This window comes from Psittacula echo (genome assembly GCF_963264785.1).
Source record: "Psittacula echo genome assembly, chromosome: 8".
Taxonomy (NCBI): domain Eukaryota; kingdom Metazoa; phylum Chordata; class Aves; order Psittaciformes; family Psittacidae; genus Psittacula; species Psittacula echo.
Window position 1 is genome coordinate 23,311,090 of NC_137744.1, and position 24,159 is coordinate 23,335,248.

The 24,159-nt window shown below is 47.6% G+C and overlaps 1 protein-coding gene across 10 annotated transcripts in view; it reads left to right on the plus strand.

Moving 5' to 3' along the window:
• Nucleotides 1-22,502, plus strand: part of MBNL3 (muscleblind like splicing regulator 3) — a 77,081-nt gene extending 54,579 nt beyond the window's left edge. For 2 of the 10 annotated variants that reach the window (XM_080624584.1, XM_080624583.1), the window contains exons 4-9: nucleotides 4,200-4,400; nucleotides 5,774-6,010; nucleotides 11,607-11,757; nucleotides 15,992-16,086; nucleotides 17,487-17,560; nucleotides 19,268-19,403. In XM_080624584.1, coding sequence (XP_080480710.1) covers nucleotides 4,200-4,400; nucleotides 5,774-6,010; nucleotides 11,607-11,757; nucleotides 15,992-16,086; nucleotides 17,487-17,543 — 741 coding nt within the window. In that variant the 3' untranslated portion in view covers nucleotides 17,544-17,560; nucleotides 19,268-19,403. Of the gene's footprint in view, nucleotides 1-4,199; nucleotides 4,401-5,773; nucleotides 6,011-11,606; nucleotides 11,758-15,991; nucleotides 16,087-17,486; nucleotides 17,561-19,267 lie in introns of all 10 variants that reach the window. The other 8 variants (XM_080624588.1, XM_080624585.1, XR_013957513.1 and 5 more) reach the window with 8 other exon arrangements.
• The last annotated feature ends 1,657 nt before the right edge of the window (nucleotides 22,503-24,159 follow it).

Consider the following 24,159-nt stretch of genomic DNA (forward strand, 5'->3'; position numbering starts at 1 on the left):
CCGGCACAGCAGCGTGTCACCACCTTCCTGAGCTGGCACCGAGCGTGTGTGTCTGTGAGCTTGCACCTGAACATCCACCGCCAGCCCTTCTCACATCACCAGCAAGAGCTGATGGTGCTGCTGCCGCAGGAGCCAGCACCCTGCTGATGGTGCTTAGTGAAGGTGGTGCTGGCACAGAACCCGCTGGGTGTGAGCTGGTGTTTGCTGCTGTGAGCTCATTCCTCTAAGGTCTCAGGTTGCTCTCTGGTGTTCCTGCTGACCGTTTGTGCAGTCACATGAATGGTGCCTGAGATGCAGTTTTAAACAGACTGCTTCGTCCAGCACTTCCAAACCAGGCTGCCAAGGGCACGAGGCACAGTATTTGCTCAGCATGGTGTATTTGTCTGGCAGAGACCTTGAAGAGGCCTCAAGGATGGTGCCAAGTAGAAAGACTCCAGTAAAGTTTTGACTTTGGGAAGTCCAAATTCACCTTGACTGCTGGTTGAGCTGTGCTGGAAGCTGTCTGGGCTGGTTGTACCTCGGTCTGTTGACTCTGTAAAAGCCAGGTTGAAGGTAGATAGAGCTGGGCTCTGGCATTGGTACAAGAGCCATTTTGGTCAGTGCTCTGTCTGGTTTCTCAGATACTGCCTCAAAAGTGCTGCACCCTGGGCCTGTTACCCTCTCCATTCTGCTTTATCCCTTTGCAGCAGTGTGGGACAGACCTTTGGAGCTGGCCATGGAGATGCTTCAGCACAAGCTTCAAACTGACCCGGTGGAGCAGGGCAGTGGCTGCTGTGTGTGGTGCTGACATTAGCTGTGCCTGAGCAGGCTGTTGGGTACAGCACAGTGGTGGTGCCTCCACTCCTGCCTGCAGCTGCCTCTGCTGCTCCCTGGGGTGTTGTTCCCCCCATCTTTGTTTTCAAGCTCTTCATGATCTTCATTACAAGGGAGATACTGAGGTGCTGGAGCGAGGCGAGAGAAGGGCACCGGGGCTGGTGCAGGGCCTGGAGCACAGTGTGATGGGGAAGGGCTGAGGGACCTGGGGGGTTCAGTCTGGAGAAGAGAAGGCTCAGGGGGGACCTGATGGCTGCCTACAACTGCCTGACAGGAGGATGGAGCCAGGAGGGGCTGGGCTCTGCTCCCAAGGAACAAGGGGTGGGACAAGAGGAACCGGCCTCAAGCTGCACCAGGGCAGGTTTAGATGGAGCTGAGGAACAATTCCTGCCCCAGAGGGTGCTCAGGCATTGGAACAGGCTGCCCAGGGCAGGGCTGCAGGCACCGTCCCTGCAAGTGTTCACAGCCCGTGGAGACGAGGCCTCAGTGCCATGGGTCAGTGGTGGCCTTGGCAGTGCTGGGGTAAGGGTTGGACTGGATGAGCTGAAAGGGCTTTTCCAATCTTGGTCTTGACAGCTGTGATCAGCCATGTCCCTGCAGACACCCCAGCCTGTAACCCAGCTGTGTCCCCTCTGGGGCAGCAGAACCCTGCTGTCACCCCTTGGTGCTGATGGAGGGGTTGAAGCACAGAGTGAACAACTAGCTTGGGCAGTGATGCTTGGAACAAGTGCTGAAGCAGATTTCAGCAGGTGCTTGGGGCATGCATTTGTTCCATGCAGTGAAAACCCATCCATCTCTCAGGCTCTAGTCAAAGACACGCTAGAAATGAACAAACACATGTGCCCTGGCCCACCTGGGAGCTGGTGTCTGCCAAGAGACAGTGCTGTGGGGCATTAACACCTGACTTTACAGCAGCTCATAAAGGAGAGATCTTTTGAGGTGGGAGTGCGTCTTTGTGATCTGGTTGAGGAAGCAAGCATCTGTGGCAGTAGGTAGCTGATGCTTTGGCTGGTTGGTTTCACTCTGGCGTGCTCAGCCTTCATGCTAGAGGGTTGTTTCACAGCCAGCCCCATGCAGTTGCATTGGAGGGAACACAGGTTTCTTTCTTTTACTGACCAGCATCAATTGTGCTTGCAATCATCCTTGTCAGTGTGAGATCTTTATCTTCTACATCTCTATCACCAGACTGTAATAAAAGCTTCCACTGGGCTGGTGTTTTTGTGCTTTCCACGTATAGCTGCTTAGCAGCACCCTGTCTGCCCTCCTTCAGGCCATCAACACCTTTGCATTTATGCCGTGTCTCTCATTTTCAGGCTTTCCCTTTGGAGGGTCTGAGGTAACTGGGAATCAACACATCCTGGCTGAGGCAGTGCTTGCGTTGGGCACTACACCAGCCTTTCTCTTCTCACCCATGCTGTGTTTGCTCTCCAGCTTTAGCACACTTTCTGCTGAGCAAATTGAATGCAGCTTCTGGTTTGTTAACAAAATCAGCTGTGCCATGGTCTGTCTTGATACTTAGGAAGACAAGCTCTATAGCTCTAAACATCCCCCTTTCCTCCTTACAGCTCCTAACTCCTTATCCAGGCTCCTTCTGTATTAGGTCCTGGAAAAACATAGAGTAGATTTGCCCATGTATTTGTGCAAGCCACACGTGCTGCAAGGTGTGCTACAGGTACATAAAAGAAGGGCTGACATGTCAGCCCGAGCATAACCCTGTACAGACTGGCTGGGCTGGAGAAGCTCCTTAAAACATCATTTACAGTTCAAATGGTGACAGAAGCTCAGCAGATGCCACTGTAATTGCTGGTACATGCACAAAAGAAACCAGTCCAATGGAAGTGTTCGTGGAGTCACTGTGTTTGAAGATTCTGGCAGAGCTTTTCCAGCAGCAGAAGGTGTAACATGTCTGGGAGCCACAGCGAACTGAAAGAGGGAAGAGAATTAGTTCATAAAGGGTCATGAACTGGAGGATCTCTGGGTATAATGGTTAAAATCTCCCATCAGCTGAAGCAGGTTTTACCTTGGACTCCAAAGAAGGGAAATTGGGAATCTTTGCCAGGGAGAGGATTATTCTGCTACATGGAATACATTGGAATGCTCAGCACTGCTGATTCAGGAGGCTGTCTCCTTGCTGAGGCATAGAAAGAGGGACATATGCTGGCAGTGACCTGTCATCCCCTCTCCCATCAGCTCAGGAGCTGTTTGCTGTCACTCTGACCTTAGGAAGAGGCCATCATTAAGCTAAAAAGAGATCGGAACAGCTTGGCTGCTGTTCCTGTGGGCTGGCTGCTTTCAGATCGCAACAAGCAGGGTATGAAGGGATGAAGATGCACACATTGTCCATGTCTGGTTTCTTTTAGAAGCCCCCCCGACTAAAAGTACCAAAATAAAAGCAAGGAGGGGATGATGTGTGTGGCCAGAAAACCCACCGCAGGCAATTTTGTACACACACTTGTGTTTATTGCCAAGTAGAGGCTGTAGTTCCTGAGGACAGCATCACCTGTGCCTGCAGACAGGAGCAGCTTTAACTGTAACCCAGAGCTGGCAGTGGAGCCTGGAGGAGAGAAGGCTCTAGGAAGACCTTAAGAGCGGCCACAGTGCCTAAAAGGGCTCCAGGAAACCTGGAGAGGGGCTTTGGACAAGGGTCTGTAAGGACAGGCCAAGGGGAATGGCTTTAACCTGCCAGAGGGGAGACTGAGATGAGCTCTTAGGCAGAAGCTCTTCCCTGTGAGGGTGCTGAGGCGCTGGCCCAGGGTGCCCAGAGAAGCTGTGGCTGCCCCATCCCTGGCAGTGTTCAAGGCCAGGTTGGACACAGGGGCTTGGAGCAAGCTGCTCCAGTGGAAGGGGTCCCTGCCCGTGGCAGGGGTTGGAGCTGGAGGAGCTTTAAGGTCCCTTCCAACCCAAACCAGTCTGGGGTTCTGTGAAGTAGTGGATGGGGTTACCTCCTTCCAGGTTGTGCAGCTACAGTTTACGTTGGGGCACCCGTATGGGGACAGCTTTGCAGTGTAGACATCCAGAAGCTGAGACATTTGTTTGGGAATGAGAAGTCTGTTTAATTTGGGCCTGCCGTAATTGCTGGCATGAAATCCTTAATTGTGTCATTAAACTGTAAAGATCATCAATATGCTTTGATCTGACAAATAAAGATGCCTTGTGTTCCTATGAGTCACTATCTGTGAGTCAGGAGGAGCGAATGGATCACAAGGAAACAGTGGTAAATGAAGAGATTGGAGAGCCCAGCATCTCATACTGCAAATCAAATTGTCTAAAAGGATTGATTTGATGCAAGGCTTTGGTGGGTAATCCAAGACACAGCTTTTTAACTAATGTTCTACTTAGTTATTTTAACTAATGTTAACTAATGTTTTTCTTCTTTCCATCCCCAGACAACGTTTCCTGTGACTCCATCGCTTGCAACAAGCCCCACGATGGCTTTTAGTCCCTACCTGAGTCATGTTTCTCCTGGGATGGGATTGGTTCCTGCAGAGCTGTTACCAAATACTCCTGTCCTGGTTTCTGGAAATCCTACTGTTACAGTACCAGGAGGCTCTGCTGGGCAGAAACTGATGCGTACGGATAAACTGGAGGTATTTGGATGTCTGATGTGATGCTGCTGATGGGAATAAACAGGACGTGTGGTCCCAGCTGCTGCTCTCTGCTAGAATGACTTGATGCAGCACAGTGCAGAGTTTAACCTGCGGTTTTCCTAACACAGGGCTGCTCCTCTATGCTTGAGCAGATTCTCATGCAGGGCCTGATCCCAAATCCTTGAAAGTCACTGGGAATTTGGAAAGACTCTTGTGATTGCAGTGGGCGTTGGAGCAGGCTGAGATTGTTGTTTTCTGTGCTTTAAAAATGCAAGTGGATGGTTTGCCCTTTCACTGAGCTGAGTGGGAGCCGTTTTGGAAGTACCAGACACTTCCCTTGTCTACAGGTGGCTTTTCTGAGCTTATACAAAAAGCTTTCAGCATTGCACTGTTGGGAGCTGCGAGCATGGGGCACTGGAAAGATGTCTCTCCCACCCCACACTTGGCTGGGCTTGCTGGGACTTAGTGTTGGAGGAGTTGCACATCTTTCAAACCTTAAGCAGAGGCTCTGCAGGACAGGAAAGGCTGAGGACCTGAATTCAGAGATCCCTGCAGGTGTAAATTGTAACACAGGGAAGGGTATTATTTCAAAGCATGTTGGTTTGTGTTGTGTTCTTTCTGTCCCCTTCCTGACAGCTCACCTTTCTCCACACTCAGTCTTATAGTGCACAGATACATAACCTACACCACCAGCTGTAGTCCTCAGCAATTCCCCTCAGTTCCTCAGACAAGGAAACCTTTTTCTCTGCTTTTGATGCTTCGGTGGTCATAACTTAGGAGGCTCTTCCGGATATTCATAAAGCCAGCAGTTCTGGCAACACCTCCCAAGCACACTGCAGTGTGATCAGATGCACTGTCAGTAATGCCACTGTTTTATTGTGGAGGGCAAGTGAGATCGTTTATGTGAAAGAGGCTACTCCTATTTAGGAACACGTACTCGTTGCAAATAGCAGCAGCATGGAACATTTAGAATGAAAGGGTCTACCCAGGAGCGTGCTCCATAAGAAACACATAACCCAGGTGTTAAACACAAGTGGCAGAGTTGTAACATTTAAGCTTTAGAGGCAGGGAAGAAATCCTGAGCTCCAGAAGTTTTGGTAAAACAACGTTGACTTCCTGAGGTGGTTTTCCATTCTGTACAAGTTCTGTATTTCCCTTGTGCTTGGTAATAGGCCCTGATAATGTTGTGGGGCTTTACATACCCTGAAGCAGTTGCGAGTAGCACCAGTTGTGGCTGTGACTGTTGGTCTATGTGCTGCCTAAGCATGGGTGTAGAATACACACGTGGCTTAATGTGGCCAATTGAACTGATACTCCGTGTTTCAAACACTGACTGAGGAGTAAGTTAATGTTCACTGTGACTTCCTTTGAAGGTGTGTCGGGAGTTCCAGCGTGGGAATTGCACGCGTGGTGAGAACGATTGCCGCTACGCTCACCCCATAGATATCGCAATGATAGACACAAATGAAAACACTGTCACAGTCTGCATGGATTACATCAAAGGGCGATGCTCTAGGGAGAAATGCAAGTACTTTCATCCCCCTGCACACCTGCAAGCCAAAATCAAGGCAGCTCAACACCAGGTGAACCAGACAGCTGCAGCTGCAATGGTAAGCATGAGTTCTTCTCAAGCTGTATTAACATCACTGAGAGATTTCAGTTGTGTCACATGTGGTGTTTGGGGGAAAACAGAGTGCTTTGTGAATGGCTGACTGAGAACATGTGCAGTATGAATCCCATCTCTTCATCCCTTCTATGTGCTCACCATAGCACGAAGCCCAGAGTGACACAGTGCAGCCTGTCAGTTAGAGACATGGTGGCAAGCCCTGTGGGCAAGTCATGACATGACATGAACACAACACTTGGAACCAGCATCTTCCCTGGCTACGTTGTAGGTGTCAGTTCAGCTTTTTCAGTACACAAGGAAAGCAAAGACCTCTCATCCCATAATACATCTTTCGCAGGGAGATCCTGACCTGTTGAAGTCGGTAGCTTAAAAGCAGACAAGGTGTCAGTTGTTTGAGGTTAGCAAACTTGTGCCAGGTACCTTAGTGAAGTTACAAGGCTCCAACTAAGAGTGACCTCCTGACCCATTTGATAGTTGGGACCTGGTAAAGATGGTCCCACCTGCATTTTAATGTGAATTGTGATTTCTCTAACACCTACAATTGGGAAAATGAGTCAAGGAAGACTGACCACATAAAATTCCCAGCTGAAGCCAGTGTTTGCCATTGTGTTGAGTTTGGTTTAATAGCACCTATTTCTTCCAGCAGTGGGAGAGCTGGGATATTCAGTGTGGGGAGGGAAGAAGAGGCCCAGGAGCATCTTACCCACATGTATAAATTCCTCGTGGGGGAGGTAAAGACGACAGAGACAGACTCTTCTCTGTAGTGCCCAGTGAAAGGACAAGAGGCAATGGGCACAAAGGGGAATTCAGGAAATTCCATTTAAACTTCTTTACCATGAAGGTGGTCAAGCACTGCAACAGGCTGCTCCATCCTTGGAGATACTCAGAACCTGCCTGGCTGCAGCCCTGAGCAGGCTGCTGTAGTTGACCCGGCTTTGAACAAAGTGTTGGTCTGGATGGTCTCTAGGAGTCCCTTCCAGCGTCACCTGTTCTGTCATTATGGTTTTATAGACAGCTGTTATTAAAAAGGTTCTTGTCTCCTTTTGGATGTAGGTCACTAAAAGTTTTCTAAATCCCTCTTTTTTGAAGGCAGTAAAAAAGGAGGTTGCTTTGCGTTCATGGTGAAGCAGAATGCAAACCCAGGATGATTCTAGGAATTAAACAACTGCTCTCCTTGTAGCAGAAGTGTGACCTGGAATGTAATTTGGAGAGCCCATTTATACTCAGAATTTATTTGTCCTGCAGTTTATTTATGAGATTTCTTACTATTTTTATGACTGTTGAAACAAGAGCCCAGGTCTTGTTGACAAAGAACCTTCTGAAATGAAACTCTTTGTGTTCTTCACAATGGAATCTTTACTTTTTCACTCATTATGTAGGGCACTGCTACTTGACCAAAGCCAGCACATGTTTTATTCATGCTTCTGGCTTCTGTTAAAAATGTGATTAACCTTGTTTGTATGCTGCTAACTAGAACCTTTAAAATATTTATTGATGGCTTGTTGCATCACCCCTGCTACCAAAACAGCTTACATTATTCATTGAGTTTTCAAGGTTTGATGCTTTTACTGTACCTGTTGAGGAGTAAGACTTTAATAAGGGGAAGAATGGTGCCTGCGTGTCTTGGATCAAAAAACATATGCCAGAAAAATGGGTGTTCCTCCTGAAATAGATTTGAAATTACTTCAAATCCAAAGTCAGAAGTGACTTCTGAGGAGCCCAGTCCTGCATTTACGTGACATGCACAAGTAGTAGCTTTACTCTTGCTTGGCTGAAGTCAGATGGACTGGGTCAGGCTCAGTCCCCAGTTTAGGATGGCACTTAAGCATGTGCTTGAACCTTCTTTCTTGACTGGTGGTCGTGCCCTTGCCACGAGCCCTCCTGCTGACCTCTGCATGGTGCGGAGCTGCAGAACTAGGGCTGCAAGTCCACTTGTAGGTGCTGATCCCCAAGTGCTCCTTACTCACTGCACCAGGCGGTGGAGCAGCTCTGGAGCACGTGTCCCACAGTGACATTTCTTTACTTCTAAAACTTACTCAAAACAGAGAAGCTGTGGCTGCCCCATCCCTGGCAGTGTTCAAGGCCAGGTTGGACACAGGGGCTTGGAGCAAGCTGCTCCAGTGGAAGGGATCCCTGCCCGTGGCAGGGGTTGGAGCTGGAGGAGTTTTAAGGTCTCTTCCAATCATCTGGAACCTCACCAGTGAGCCACGACTGTTGGTAAATGATGGAGAGCGGCTTTGCAAGCTCATCCGCCATCTCCCTCATCACCCTGGGATGGATCCCATCTGGTCCCATGGATTTATAAATGTTCCAACACAAACCAAGCTGTGGTTCCATGAAAACAGCTGTTCCATGTCTTCTTCATACATTGTATAATGCATTCACTTGTTTGTTTGTTTGTCTTCTCTTTGCCTCCCCAAACGTTGCTCTCTCTTGACACCTCTGCTTGCTGGTTTGGTCCCTGTGCTTGTCTTCCTCCCCAGCCCATTGCCACTGTGTGCTCTCTGCCTGCTGATTAACCTTCAGCCAACTGTCACATCAGCAGCTGTGGAATTAAAGCTGTAGATGACATAAGAGCCTCTCACTTCTCACTGCTTATAGCTGGCACAGAAGCAGCCCCAAAGCCAGCACAGGCAGTGACCTGGATCTTGCCTCTCTGCCCTCCCCAAGAGCCACCTCTCGGAGCAGACTGGGAAAGCCCTTTAGCTCCCTTCCCCTCCTGATCTGCCCACTGAACAAAAGCCCATCAGATAAGTTACTTTTACTAGTCTTCCTGTTCTGAAGCATCTGAAGGTTTGCCACTGCCTTGCTGGAGTCTGTCACCTCCTCTGAACCCTTCAGGAAGGCTGCGCCAGAGGAGGACTCACAGCGGTGATAAGAGCCGTGTATAATCTTCAGAGGAAGCTGCTCAGCTTGGTTCTGCTGCATGCCGGGGAGTGGGGGCTGCCTCTGCCCTCTCGCAGGTCATTTTGTATTGTTGTGCCTTGGACTGAAGCAGCCAGATGGAGACCCAGCCCCTCTTCCCTACATGCAAAGGGGTGGAAGTGGGATCTGCTCCCAGGAGATAGTGATGGGAGGATAACTCTGAGGTTATTGAATTGTTTGTTACAAACATGTAATCCAGGCCTTGTCTTGCGGAAGAGTAACAAGAGAGGGTTGGTAACCAGCATGGGGGGAGTTCTGACTTCCATCCCTGGCAGCGTTCAAGGCCAGGTTGGACACAGGGGCTTGGAGCAAGCTGCTCTAGTGGAAGGTGTCCCTGCCCGTGGCAGGGGTTGGAACTGGGTGAGCTTTAAGCTCCCTTCCATCACAAACCAGGCTGTGATTCCATGATGTTGATGGACTGTTGTGCCTTGATGTCCCTACGGCCAGGTGCTGTTTGTGTGCTCCCTCTGACTGCTGTGCTGGGCTCAGGATTGTCCTGTAGAAAGCCAATACATCTCAGTAAGGTCTCAAAGCCTTCAGTTGTTCTGCTTTTGGCACTGCCATTAGGGGATAATGGGGTTTTTGGGGTGACTGACAGCCTTTGGCCAAGAAGCAAGGACTCAGAAGTCATTATGTGCCTGCCTGGCACAGTTGCTTTGCTATAATTAGCAGGGTTTTTTCTGGGGCAGGTTTTGGAAGCATCTGAAAAGGAATGCTTAGCAATCGGGCACCGTACAGAGCGTGGATTTAAGCAGCAAGTTCTTCACTCACTGTAAACCTGTAAAACACCTCTGATGTATGTGGAGCTACTCCAGGCTCTGCAAGCTGCAGCTCCGCCTATTGCCTGGAGGAACATTCATGTGGCTGCCATTACGTAGATGAGATGTAGACAGAGTCAGATTTAACATAGTTGTCAGTGAGGGCTTACCTAGAAATGGGAACTCTTAGATCTGTACCTTAAAGACCTCATCCTAAAATGGGGATCTTAAGCAAAAGACTTCCGTGTCTCAATCTGATGTTGTCTCATGTTTGAGTGGTGTCGTTTGATACTATCCAGAAGAAATCTGGGAAGATGAAGCCCTTCTGCTGGCACTGATGCCTAGTAGCATTAGCAGAGGATGCGTGCATGTCTGAGGGCAGTTTTGCAAATGCAGTTTCTTCTTCTCATTTTCTTCTTTTAAATATTAAACCTATCCAAAACTCACCATGTGAATGGAGATAGGATGGAGTAACGTTTGCCTGGAAGTCTCTTGCTTAGCATTCCGTAGATGAGCAGTCTCCTATAGCAAATTAAAGTGAAACCTGTGTCTAGATGGTGGGAAGCTTTCACTTACATTCTGTTGTGTGTTGAGCTTCATAACACTTGAAAATCCCTTTGCTTGTGTCCTTCCATCTGAATACTGTGTGTTTGCAGCCTCAGCCCTTCACTAGCTAAACCTCCTCCATGCCTGCCCTTCACTGTCACCTCTTAATAAGAAAACCCAGAAAACAGGAGGGAGAACTCTATTTCAGCCATGGCTTTGCTCCATGATACAGAACAAGTAGGCAGAAGTAACCTGATTGTGCATGACTTCCACGTGCATAAGGCTCCCTGACGTCAGTGGGAGTGTTATGTGCACAAGGGCTGCAGGGCAGAATTAAAAAGGACCCTTTTCTGTCACAGTGTGCAGAAAAAAACGTGCTTTCTACTCGGGTACAATAAAAAGCTGTAAATCATTAGAAGCATTCCTGTCTCCTGAAAACCTGACATACTGCTTTGCTGTTGAGACATGCTTGGGTGAATGATGAGTAACTGAGAAAAGTTCCTGAGTTGGGTTAGTGCTTTTTTTACCAGCTCTGAACAGGTTTGACAGGCTGGAAGAAGCTCGGTGGTGTGATAGAGCAAAAAGAGGAGAGCTGTCAATGGCTTTTGCAGTGTTAGTAACAAGCGAGCAGCACTGAACTGGTGGAGGCCACCTTCTAGGAAGTGGAAGCAGGTCCAAATGAGCTGATGCTGAGCTGTGCCACTGGTGTGAGCAGTGGAGGATCAGGCCTGTTCTTAACCATGTTGCTCAGCCTCTCTACTAACAAGTGGAAATGCATTTTACTATGAATGTAACATTACACGTGTAACTGGCAGCACCTAGTGCTTTACCACCCGGACACAGGGTTGGCTGCACGCTTCCACACATGCACACATACATGTAAGCAGGAGTTGAAAGGACAACCATCCCTTTTTCAATGGCATTTGTTGCTCAGGCTGGTCTTCTTGGGTTTAAATCTATTGTACTTCTCTTACCTGGTACGTTTTTAAATGCTTGTTGCCTGCAACTGCTCCTCATACTATCCTGTCCAGGTGATCACCTCTCCCCTGCCTTCTCCTCACTCTTTTTCTCCCTGTGTGCCCAAGTCAGTCCTGCTGAAGAGTTTCCTTAGCACCCCTCCTCCTCCTGGACTCTGCCCCTCCTGGGGCATTTACTAACTGCTTACCTAGTGAATAGATTCCACCTACCACTTCCACTGTGACTTAGCTGCTCTTGTCTTTCCCGTCTCACTAAGTTGACACAGTTGCAGGTGATATGCAGCTAGCCCCCCTGATGATTTAATGCATGTTTGATCTACATCTGGACCCCTTGTTTCACTCCACTTGTGTTTACTGACTCCCTTATCCACAGGCCCTGCCGCCTGGTGCACTTCAACCTTTACCAAAGAGGCCAGCACTTGAAAAAAACAATGGTGCCACCACAGTCTTTAACCCAAGCGTTTTCCACTACCAACAGGCTCTAGCCAACATGCAGTTGCAACAGCCTGCATTCATCCCTACAGGTAAGTGCCTCCCAGCATCATAGTTGTCTTTTTGATGACCTAGGCGTTGAGCTCATAAGCAGATTTGTAAGAGTCCTTAGCGCAAGAGTATCGGTGTGTAGTTTTCATGTTAAAAATGGATGAAAAGTTCATGTTTGTTGTTTGACTTTTCCTCTCCCCCCCCCCCCCACTACAGTTTAGAGCTTTTTACTTTACAGAGCCCTTCTTAGCCCTTTTGGTTATGGTTTTGGGTTTTTTTCAACTAAGAGAAATGTCTGCATGTTTCTGGAATTCATACTTTCTGTTTCTCCTCCTTACGGTTCAGCTGGTTAATCCCAAATTAATTCTTTGACTCCTGCCTAGCACCCTTATGGACTCATGTTAAAATGTCTTGTGGACCTCTATGCCTGCTCACTTAAAGCTGCAGGTATCTTTCTGAGCTTCTATCTCAGTGACCTACGTATGCCAGCAGCCATGGTGCTTATAGAGGGAACAGTTCCTCTTCAGTCAATACAAATGACATAATCCTCTTTAAAGGCATATATTTCCCTCGTGCTTGGCTTTTGAGCAGTACGATAGCCTGAGCTTTTTAAAAGCAATTTAACTCCCAGCTCTCATTGTGCCTTTAAGGTCTCAGAGTAAAATTGAAAGATGCAGTTCAGTCATTCACACAGGAGTGGAAATGTGGAGGTGGCAGTGTGACTGCTGACTAGCCGGTTAACCTCTGCTCACTGCAGCCAAGTGGCAGACAAAACCTGCTTAGGGTAGGAACTAGTGTAAGTGGCTGAATGAGGAATATACCAGAGTTGATAGCTCGTTCTTTAGTATCATTATGATCCTTGCAGAGCATGATAAGACCATGCTCAGCCCATGTGTTTAATGCTGTATTCACTTGGCAGATTGTATTTTAAAAATACCCAGTGTGTTTGTCTGGGCTGCCCCTCAGGCTGAGCACAGTGGACCTGCACCTTGTCCTTGCTGCTTCTGAGGGTCAGGGGAAAAGCCTTAGATATAGTCCTATGGTGAGACCAAATTGTGTCTGGTGTGAGTCTAGAGAGCCAGGACCTAAACCCTGTGCTCATGTGGCTTTTCTGTTACGAGAGCACTTGGGGACACTCAAAACTCAGCAGCTGCCAAGATGTTCTTCCAAGAAAGTGGAGCCTTGTATGGAAGGACGGAGGGATGCAAGCAGTAGCCTCCCTCCTTGTTCTCTGCAAAGTGCTCTTGGAGGGGATGGGCTGAGCTGACCTTTGGCAGATCTGTTAGGTGCCAAATGAGATGCTTCTCTGGGAAACACTCACACCTTTGGGAGTGCCAAGCCCCTCGCTGGCTGCACACTCCTCTTCCTCGAGGTCACAGAGTTGTCATAAGGACACGCACCATCGATCAGGCTTTACCCAGCACTCCCCCTGCTCTTGTCTCATGGCAATGAAATTAATGCAGGGCTGATGCGTACAGGTCTGTGTGCTGTCTGGGGACGTGAGTGCTGGGCAGAGCAGCACATTTCCAATCAGAGCCTGGATCTCTGATGAATTGATGTTACGCATCCCCATTTTCCCTTATGCATCACACTGCAGATGTGGTCTCAGCCTTTGCAGGGCTCTGGAAAGCGAAGCAAGGAAGTGGCACATAGCAGCTCACACCGTGGGGAGGGGAAGCAAAGTGAGCTGCTGCTTTTCCTGGTGTCTCCTGCTCAGTTATTGAGAGATCAGTCCCATGAAGGGAGAGGGGGAGTCAGGGTGTCTGTTGAAAATGACATCATCACTACAATTGTTTCAAGGCCAGAACAAAACTGCCTCTTTCAGCTTAAACTGGAGACTTTGAAACCCCAGTCCCTGCTTGCAGGAGTGAATTGCTTTTGGAAAGTCGGTTTTAACATGAGTGTGACGTTCCTCTAAGGGCAATTTGTTTTCTGCTGACATGATCAGAAAGAAATCGACATAGCTGATACCAAAAAACCCCCAAACAGCCCTGCTTTGTAGGATAGATGAATCTTTTAATACCAGGCTGGGAGGAGAAAGCTATTCTCCCCAGAAATGCGAGAATTAATTTGGTTTGCTGTGATCTCTTAAAACTGAGTTTAAACTACTGTACCGATATGCAGAATCTGTTTGCATGTGCTTAAATACTGACTGCTGCAAAGAGAATACCTGCTTTTTAGTTAAAGTGATATCTAACACTGAAGCTTCACTAATGAAATATCCCTTTTGTTCATCTTTCCACGCTTCAATGCATGGTGTGCAGGGTCAGTTCTGTGCATGACACCCACTGCAAGCGTTGGTAGGTTTCTCTACACAAACTTCTCCACTTTTCCTAATCTGAAAGAGACTGCGAGTTAGTATGTGTCAGTGAGAACCTGGGTGCCTGAGTGGTGTGACTGGCTATCCGCTGTCTTCTTTGAGGCTTAAATGGTTGTATCCCTTTTAATTTCTGTGCAGTGCAGTGTTTCGTGTGACTAATAAGAGAATCCAAGGTGATGTGTTCCCACCCCTGTATAGTTCTACAGCAGAGACAAAAACTTGTCACTTAAATGTCTTTACAAGCCATTGAGTCATCCAGCAAAAGGAAATGGCGAAGGGAGGATCCTGTTGGTTTAGGTTCTGTATTGGGCATCAGGTGGATTAGAGCTTGGAATTGTGATTGTCTTTCTGAGGCTATTTTAAGAGACTGGCTTAATGAAGGTGCTAAGGAGGAACATATCTGGGGTCAGCCCCTCTGCCAGAGCAGGGCTTAGACCATGGACTGGCTGAAGACTCCTCTCTCTAGTGCAGTGTCAGGTGTGCAAGCATCAGGGACCATGAGGAGGTGCTGCTGCTGGTACACATAGGATGCAGTGAGGCGGCAGGGCTGAGTACGTGCTCATGAGTGCTGCAGGGATCCACTATGTTCAGGCTCAGCATCTAGGTCTTACTGGGAACACGTGCAGGTCTTTGAGGGACCTTCCCCTCTGCAGCTGCTGGGCAGAGCAGCGTGGGTGAAAGCTGAGCTTTCATCCTCCAACCAAGGTTATACAAGAGTACCAGCATCCAGGCGTGTCTGCTTCAGCCAGAGGGATAGGGGCATGAGCAGGAGGCCTGGGAAGGGTGCAGGGCTTTTGAGGAGCAGGTCTGAAAGCTTTGGCAGGAATGGCTAAGCACTCTGCTCTTGAACCCTGTAGTGCAGGGAGGACACACCGCTTGCATGGCAGGGAGCTGAGCCCCTCAGACACCCCGGGGCCATGGCTGCTGGAGTGTCGGGGAAGGCCGATCTGCTTCCCTGCCGCATGGCTGAGGGGATGGACGGGCCTTCCCACGAGCTCCCCAGCCCCACAGATTCCCCCTGGGTTTGGGGGATGCCCGTGTGTACCCCAGAGCATCACTCCAGCCCCGTGCTCTGCGGCACAAGCAGCTTCAGGAGGCTGCCAAGCTCCCTGCTGCCACGTTGTCCTTTGGATGCTCCTTCTGCAAATTGTAGCTGTTCAGATGCATTTTGTGTATTTTTCCCTCTCGGTCCCTTCCCCTCTCCATCCATCCCCCCCTCCCCTTCCCTGCAAGAGGGGCGTTTTGCCAAATCCCCTAGGATTAGGGTGGGAAGGAAGCACGCTGTGTCCACAGAGAGCTCACTCCGGCTGCCCGCCGCTCGTGTGCCGTGCTCCAGCTCTGTCCCGGCCCGGAACATCGTCACTGCTAGAGCGGGGCGGCAGACCCGGGGAGGGGGCTGCTGCCAAGTGCATCATGTACCTGTGGTGGCTGGCGGGGACGGGGAGGGGAGGGAAGGGGACGAGCTTTCCCAGGCGGGCGGGAGGGTGCGCTTGCCAAAACGTCCCCAGCCAGAGGACCGCGCACTGGCTGCGTCTAACTCCCCACGGGTGCGAGCTGACGTGGGCTTTTGCTAGCACACCCGCCCTCTCCCCCCTTTGGAAATGTGTCCCCTCGGAGTCTAATACATCATTGTTCTGCTTATAAATGTACTAAGTGTTGAGAATGTTTTGGTTTTTTCCTTAATTATAATTGTAATTGGCTTTTCCCCTTCTCTCTTGTTTATTTTTTTTCCCAACGCTGTCTTGCTTTGCACTGTGATTGCATGCTGCGCCCCGATGTGTCCTTCATGACGATGTCACATGGCTTGTTGCTGTGATTCCTGCCACGCCCCCAAATCCACCACATGTTGCCATGGTTACCTAAACCAACCAAAACAAACAAACAAACAAAACTATATATCTATATATATGCGCTCCACCCTCCCGTATGTCGCTTCCATGGTTCCCCTCCGAAAGTGCCCATGATGCACGGTGCTACGCCCACCACTGTGTCTGCAGCAACAACTCCTGCCACCAGCGTCCCCTTCGCTGCAACAGCTACCGCCAATCAGGTTTGGCCCTTTCAATGGCTTTCTTTCACGTGTTCAGATCTCGAGGACCGGGCGAGGGCCGGATCCTGTGCGGGGTCCGGAGCGCCCGGCTCGGCGCAGGCTCGGGCGTGCGTGTGCGTGTGAGAGTGTGTGCGTGAGAGGGGATCGGTGAGGGGGCACCGGCCGGGCCTGCCATGGGCCGCAGCAGGGATGGGCGATGGGCAGGGTTGGAGATGCTTCTCCAAAACCGAGCACACACCTCAGCCCGGGTCCTGGAAACCAGGCTGCAAAACTCCCAGCGTGGTCGCACAAGAGCTGCAGCGCTTCTGCTTCCAGTCTCAAGCAGAAATACCACCCTGAGCATCCTTCCCAGTGGTATTTTGGCATGTCCTGTCCTGGCTGGAAAGTGGAAGTGGAAACACAAGGTGGCCTCTCCCCAGCGCGAGATTGGACTCTAAAAACTACCCCAAAACCCCCACAATTGGAGGTGAGGCTCTCAAATCTGAAGCTCAGTTACCCCAGCAGCACATCACCCATCCCTGCAGAGCTGCCTGTGGATGTGCAGTACGTGCTGTTGTAGCACTGTCATAAGTGTTCAGGATTCCATGCATGTCTGCCGAGCCATGATTCTCTCCAAAACTTTCCTCTGAGGATACTGAGTTGTGATGGCTGCTTCCGCACCAGTCCTGAACTGTATATCCACAACCCGTCCTAGTGATGCTTCCTGACAATTTGGTGTGCCATAACTTCTCCCAGTTAGACCAGAGGCATTTCAAACACTTGGGGTTTTTTATTCCCCCCCCTCCAGTGCTAATCTTAGCTTTTTGATTTGTCATGCTCTCAGGTTTAGAGCTATTGCAAAGAAAACGGGGTGTCACTTTGTTCTGTAGGGGCTGTTAGCTGTGCCAAACGTCAGCAGTATCTCAGGGGGCATCCTCTAGTCTTCTGCTAGTGCAAGGGCGTGAGGCTTCCAGTCAGTTTGGCCTGCATAAGTCCTAGGCAGTGTTTTGCTGCTCGCAGTACAGCTCACTGGTCTTTTTCTGTGCTTTGTTGTTATGTTCAGGTAGAGCAGGTCTTACTCCTACATGTACTGGTGGTGAGAAGAGAGCAGAAATTCCTGCGCACTGTTGCTCTGTGGCTGTATGAGTCCTGGTTCAGCCAGATGGTTTCAGGGCATTTCTGTCTTACGTGTAGTCTATGGAGTTAAAATCCGGGTACAATCACTGCCTACTGCATGAGGCATCAGTGGTGGTGCAGCTACGTTGTACTTAATGTGAGGCAGAGTAAAGACATCTTGGGAATGGATCCTGTTTTGTAAGACACTGATGTACTTGCTAACCTGATACTGAAGACAGAATGAGCAGCTGGATCTCAAGACAATGTTTTAATGTGTTGTGTTCTTTGTTTTTTCTCTGCTGTAGATATCCCAGTTATCAGTAGATGAACTGAGTAGCAGCATGTTTGTTTCACAGATGTAGAAGTTCCCGATAGAACAGTAAGTTCCTTTTTGGTATTTCTCTTTATGGTGGATTGCTTTGTCCAAGGGCATCCCCAAGCAGGGGGCTGGCTGGGGCAGAGGGACCCCAGTGCCTTCACACTCCGCCAGCTCAACAGAAACTGAGCTGCTGCAGCACAGACATGGACCAGCCCTATGGGTTATAACAAGCAGTGTTTCCTTGCGTTTAAAATACCTGGTTTGAGGTGTTGGCAGCCTCCTTTCTTGCATCCCCCTGAGTCTGAAGCTGTGTTTACAGGTTACTCTTACTCTGCATGGCTCCCAGCTGCCTGCAGAGGCCTCAGGGATTTGTGCTGTTGATGGCAAACTGCTGTGGTAATGAGTCAGCTGAAAAGGTGTAACTTCTCTCCTGCTGTTGGTGGCAGATTTCCTTTCCTGGGGTAAGCAGGATTGGGTCAGCAGCAGCAGCTGTGCATCTGCAAGGCTGGCACGGACTGAGCAGAGGTCTGCTGCTCAGCTCAGCTGCACTGGGGGCCTGGCTGACAGTGGGTTTCTTCAGAGGTCCTTGTGTGTGTTTAAGACCAGGATGAATGCCACAAGCAACATAACCTTCACCCTACCTGCAGATCCTGGGCTTCCCTCGTCTGCTGGTTTTCTGTGAGTGGGAATGGTGGAGGAGTTTGTCCTTCCCTTTGACTTACAGAGTATTGTTTCACAGCCGTAGCAGCAGTGTCATTTTTCCATTGCTTTTCTTTGTGAGTGTTTGCTGATGTTCATGAGAGAAAATCCCTTGAGGGTTTCAGTTCATCACAGGATTTTTTTTTACTCCAAGAGGGTAAAGAGCAGTTCAGCCAATTCAACAAGAGGTCACCAGAGTTTCCCCAGTGCAGGCCACTTAGTATACACAGACCTACAACCCATTTCTTCCTTAAGTCACATATAACAGGCAAGTACTTACATGATGGCAGTTAATTTGGTAAGCAGCTTATTAATGGTATCTTTAACAGTCAGCAGAAGTTACTCATCTTGATAGCGGATCTTTACTTCTGCTGACCTTAATAAAGCACCATATGTGTGCTAACTTTGGCCATGAACCCCTGTCCACGTAGGGGTGAACGCCAAGCTCTCTCCATTAGCAAAGATGTTCTGAATGACGAGGGCTAAGGAGGTCCTGGTAGCCAGGCTGGCCAGCCAAGCTGCAGGAGACAAGCACTGGGTCCCTCAGGGGAGGCTTTTCACAAGTACATCCCAAGAGAGGCCATTTGCTCCCAGAGGAGGATCCCTTGAGCACGAGGTTTCTGTGGCTGTGATTTGTGTCTAGGCCTCTGGGTCACAGCTCTTTAGGATCAGATTTTCTTTTACAATCTGTGGTGCTCTCTGAAGGGAACAGGAGCTAACAGGGGCCGGGGATGCCTTTGGCCCCCTCCTTAGTCCCTCCTACCATCTTCTCCAAAAATAAGCCTTATTATTCACCCACCTCCCTCTGTCACTAATTGCCTTGTCAGTGTGTGTGGAGCGTGCTGGAAATGGAAAGCCCTAAGTGCAGATTAGAGAAGATGCCAAGAATGTTATCATCCATTTCACCCCACATCAGCAAACTAAGGGAATAACATGTTTTCTCTCTGCACCATACTAATGGCAACCCCTTGGATGTGAATGTATCTTAGTAGAGTGGCTTTTATTCCAATATAGATGCGTGTCTCTAACTTCTCACTCTTTCTGTGTTGTTTTTTTTTCCCCTTGCAGCAGATCATGTTGAAATTCTGAACAGTAAAATTATGGAGCACCAGGACTTCTTGGTGGGAAGCTGCGCATGGCCTTTCTGTATATATCCCCTCTTCCCTCTCTTGTTCTCTACCACCTCTACAGTAAGCCTGTTGCAGCCTACATGTTAACCAAAAACTGAGCAATGGGAATGTCAAAAAAAAAACAGAAAAGACAAAAAAAAAAGCACTATAGAAACACTTAACAAACAGCGCTCTGATATACGAGATATACCAGTAGGAAATTATAATAGACTTTTGTAACACATAACTTTAACACACTTAATCATTTTCTGACTACCATCCTGAGAAGTGCAGCTGCACAGCGGACTGTTGGTTTACTGTATACTATCGATGGATAAATGTTTGTCTTGTTTTTAAAGTGTTATCTTCCTGTTTTGTTTACATCATAGTCTATTGATTTGTTTGGAAGTGTACATCATTATCAAGTATATTCAGTACCATCTTTTCATTATTGTTATGTCTTAAGTTTTCATATTCTGTAGGTTTTATGGGGTTTTGTTTGGTTTTGTTTTTTTTTTTTTACTAAAAATGTTATTGTGGGAAACAGGAATTACGTGCTGGAAAAACACGACACAGGAATGTTCTGCCCTTTGCTGGAGTTTGCTGTTAGCGCCAGCTAAAGATGCTCATGTTAAATGCTCCTTCTAAGCATTTAAAATTTGCCTTCAGATAGTGTCCAAACTTGTAGTACAAGGGATGCGAAAGGACAGCTGTCATTTTAGTCCAGCTCAGGGTATTTCTTTCAATACAATGAGCTGATTCTGGAAACCTTTTGGGGAAACCCACATGTAAAATCCCAGGTTCGGGAATGATTGGCTCAGATGGTGGTAAGCATCAAGGGATTTCTGCAGTTCTGTTGTCCATGGAAGTGCATTCTCAGCTGCAAACTGCGCACAATCTCTCATGGTGCAGTCAAAGCAAAAGTAAAAGGTGTGAGGTGAGACAGCTTCAGTTGGGCAAAGACTCGTTGTGTTGGAGAGGAGCTGGAGTGGGCCGTGGCCATGACTTAGCCCAGGCTGGGTAATGCCGTGCCCATGGCTTATCTTCACTGAGCACACTGAAACATTTCAGCCTGAAAACTGAGGTGGCTCTCCTTGAAATGCTGTCAGCATGCACCAGTTCTTTAGTCACCATTTTCCATAAGTGGGTGATTTTTTTTCCCTGTGATCTCTGGCCCTCTAAAGCAAACACAGCAGTGACAAAGCAGGAGAAAAGTCAGCATAAGCTTCCTACCGTAGATAAATATTCATCTTAATGGAGCTCCTGTAGGTCAGTGGATTTATTTTGGCACCTTCTACTTGATCAAGAGCAATGTTTGCCTAACAACAAGGGCTAGTTCTCAATACCTCCTTTTCTGACACACAAATAAACTGATTTCCAGCCCATGCACCCTGGACAGCCCAGCCTGTTACGCTGTATTGCTGAACAATCTGGCTGCAGAATGCATTTTGGTTGAGGATACAACCACATTCATCCCTGTCATAGCTCTACCATATCGTTGGCATTATGGAAGAGATGGATTTGCTGCTGTAAATCCACAAACTCCATAGGAGGAGAAAGAAAATGGTGATTGAAACCAAGCAAGAGGCCAGCTCCCAGCATCCGGAGGGCTGGCCAGCCCAAGCTTGTGGTGGTCCTGTGGGGTGCCAAATTCTGTCAACCAAGTTTTCTTTTCTTTTCCAAGCTCCTTGGCCTTGGTTAAAGACTTTCCTTGCCCCCTCTTCTCCAGTGTGAGCACAGATAGTTTGCTAGATGTGTATCTCCAGGGATCGGAAGTGATGGAGGGGCATGTAGGGCACAGCTGGTGTGTCCCAGAGCAGGCTCTGACCATCTGCCCATGGAAAGCCATTCATAGCAAGAACTTTGGAAGAGCCCAGCTCAAAAAGGCCTTCAGCAGGCTTTGAAGCAAACCCTGAGAGAGGGGAAGAAACTATCCCCACCCAAGAGCTCCTTTATGAGCCCCACGTTTGGACAGTCACTTGTCCGTAGCTGTTCCCCTGCCATCCGCATCCCCAAGCAGCAGCGTTGTCTGAAATCAGTGACTCCCCTTTGTGTTGGCAACCACATCCCTGTTCTTTTCACCACTGAGTTTCTGTTTCCCAAAAACCATAACATTGTTAGTGGAAAAAGTGGATTTGAGTACTTCCTGTTTGAAATTATTTGTGTATCAAACAAATGGGTTTTGCACAACCTGTGCCAGTGCCTCAACAAAGAACAGAACTGATCTTCTTAAGCCAGAAAGGATGCATTCAAGCTTGTATGGCTTTATGAGTTCAAGGAGGTTGGAATTTTTTCAGTGCTAAAAGGATTTTTGTATATCTTGACACTTCGATGTAACCTCCTCTTTTATTTATCGACTTCAACATCTGGCATAGATGTGCATAGAATGTAAACCTAGAATACAGCTGTTTCCCTGTCACATTTAAAGCACTGAAAAAAAAAAAGAAGAAAAGAAAGAAAAGTGTTTAAGGATTATTTTTTATTACAGAGGTCCAATGAGGGATGTTCAGGGTAGTTATTAGGTGCCACAACAGTTTTTATATTGCTGGCAAATTTAGAGTTAATTTGTAAATGAGTTTAAGGAGAGAAAAGCTTGAAGCACTAAACTTCACCAAATTCAAAACAATCTCGGCAACGATGCCGCTTTGAGGTAGCACTATTTAAACTAGTTGTGCAATGAACTTGCTCTAATTTTCTTTGTTCAAGAAAGAAAAGAAAAAAAAACCAGTCGCCAGACTATAAATTTCCTAAATAGACTCTTACAAAGTCACCGAGCTAGTTAGTGACTCTAAACAAATGTCATAAAAGCATGAATATCATCCTTTATTTGACAAGAGATGTATGTAAGTTTGTTTAAATCGATATAATTTTAGTGACATTTTTATAAGCTTCCCACTTTCCATGAACCTATATTTTTTATTTATCCAAAGTGATTTCTCTTTGTCCATTTCTCTCAGCCTTATGCAAACAATATGCAAGAAATGCTGAAACTTGGATAAAACGGGTCATGCAGAGGGAAAATGAAAGCTGAGATGGATCATTTTCACGGGAAAAGGTTGTTAGTAGTTTCAATACAAAGTACTACTACTAAACTGTAACATAAGCAGACAATAAAAGAGGGATTTAAAATAAAATGGATTCATAAAACTATTAAGATTATTTTTGTTAAATACAGTGCTTTTAGTAATTTGGAACATGGTTTCACAATCAGCCCTGGGGGGTGTTTTTGAGTTGGAGATTTCGAGCTGATGATTTTTGGACTGTGTATTTTTGCATCGCAACGTCCTAGAAGCCAGGCCCCTTCCCCGAGCACTCCGCAGCACCGGGTCCTCTCTTGCCAGCCCATCCTCGCCGTCTCCCACTGCGCTCGGAGCGTTCCCCAATGGAAGCACCCCAGATCCCGGCGTTGGGGCCCTCCCGGATGCCGATGGCCGGCGCTGGATGTGGGTATGTGTCTGGTGGATGCAGCTGGCCGGAGGAGGAGGCGCGTGTGCCCGGTGAGATGTCCTCTCCTCCCTGGGGTGGGAGAGCAGCTCTAGGGCACGCGGGTCGTTGGGAACCTGGAGTCCTCGTTTGCTTTCGCCCTTGTACATTTCACAGACATGGAAATTGAAAAAGGTGAAATTTATGAGGAAAATGGAATTTCCCATTCCTGTTGAATGGATTTAGTTTGATATTGACCTGATTTTACCATGTGCCTGTTGAAGGCCTTAGAGTATATACTGTATGTTAAAGACTGTAATAACTTTAAAGAAAAATAGTTGATAGTCTAATCCAAATGTAAATAGAGCTACACCACATTGTTACTAGGCTACAATGCATTCATTCATTCCTTCATGTCATCTCTCTTCGTTTCTCTGCCATTAGTTTTTAAGGTTTTCATCATTGCTCTCTTTTTTTCGATCTCTTTAGGAACTAATGAATTTAATTTTGAAGGAGAGGTAGAGAAAGTTTAAGATTTTTAAGACATGTATTCAGCCCATTTAGTTCTGTCCTAACCCCACACCGAAGCATGGTAAGGTATAGAATACAGTCCATAACTAGTTTGTATAGTTTACAGTTTAAGAACAAAATTAACTTTGTATGTAACTCCTACAATGATAGATTCATTGTTAACTAATTATATTAAGTTGTTGTTGCTATGGCAACAAAACTACAACATGGCTACCTTTGTATACATTATTTGTGAGATTTTCACATGTAAATGAGAAGTGATGTGTAACAGTATGAGCTTGTTCAAGGTACAGTTCGATACTGTCAGAGAAAGAGATGATGGAGTATTTTTAAAATCCCAAAGTCCCATGTGAACGCTGAATCCGTGGCTCCGAGGGTCACTCTTTCAGTCCAGAAGTTTACAACACATGGATTTAGAGTCAGGTTTTATAGCTTGTAGAAATTGTTGTGTGGCAAGGGTTATTCCACAGTATTTTCACTTCCAAAACCACCACAAGCCTGGATTTACCACATAGGGACCGGTCTTTGCTTTCATTTCAGCTCCATTCACACGGTGGCAACTCCGAGTTAATCCGTTTCAGTACTGTAGCTCCGCCTGCAATCTTCCTCTCTCCCGAATCTGAGCACTCACACGATGCGTTACGATCAGGGCTAACGAATTAAGCATAGAACTATTTTAATACTAATTTATATTAGCAAAAACTGTACATAAGAAAACCAAAATATTGTGGAATGACCCCGTAACAGTGTTGAAGATACCAATATGCTGCAGTTAAACTGATTCAGTTCGTGTACGAATGTGTGAGACACACCTTTTTTGCACTTATGTACATAGTCCACGAAAGAAATCCTTGGAACTTATTTTGAATATAAAAAAGTCTGTAATAATACAGGAAA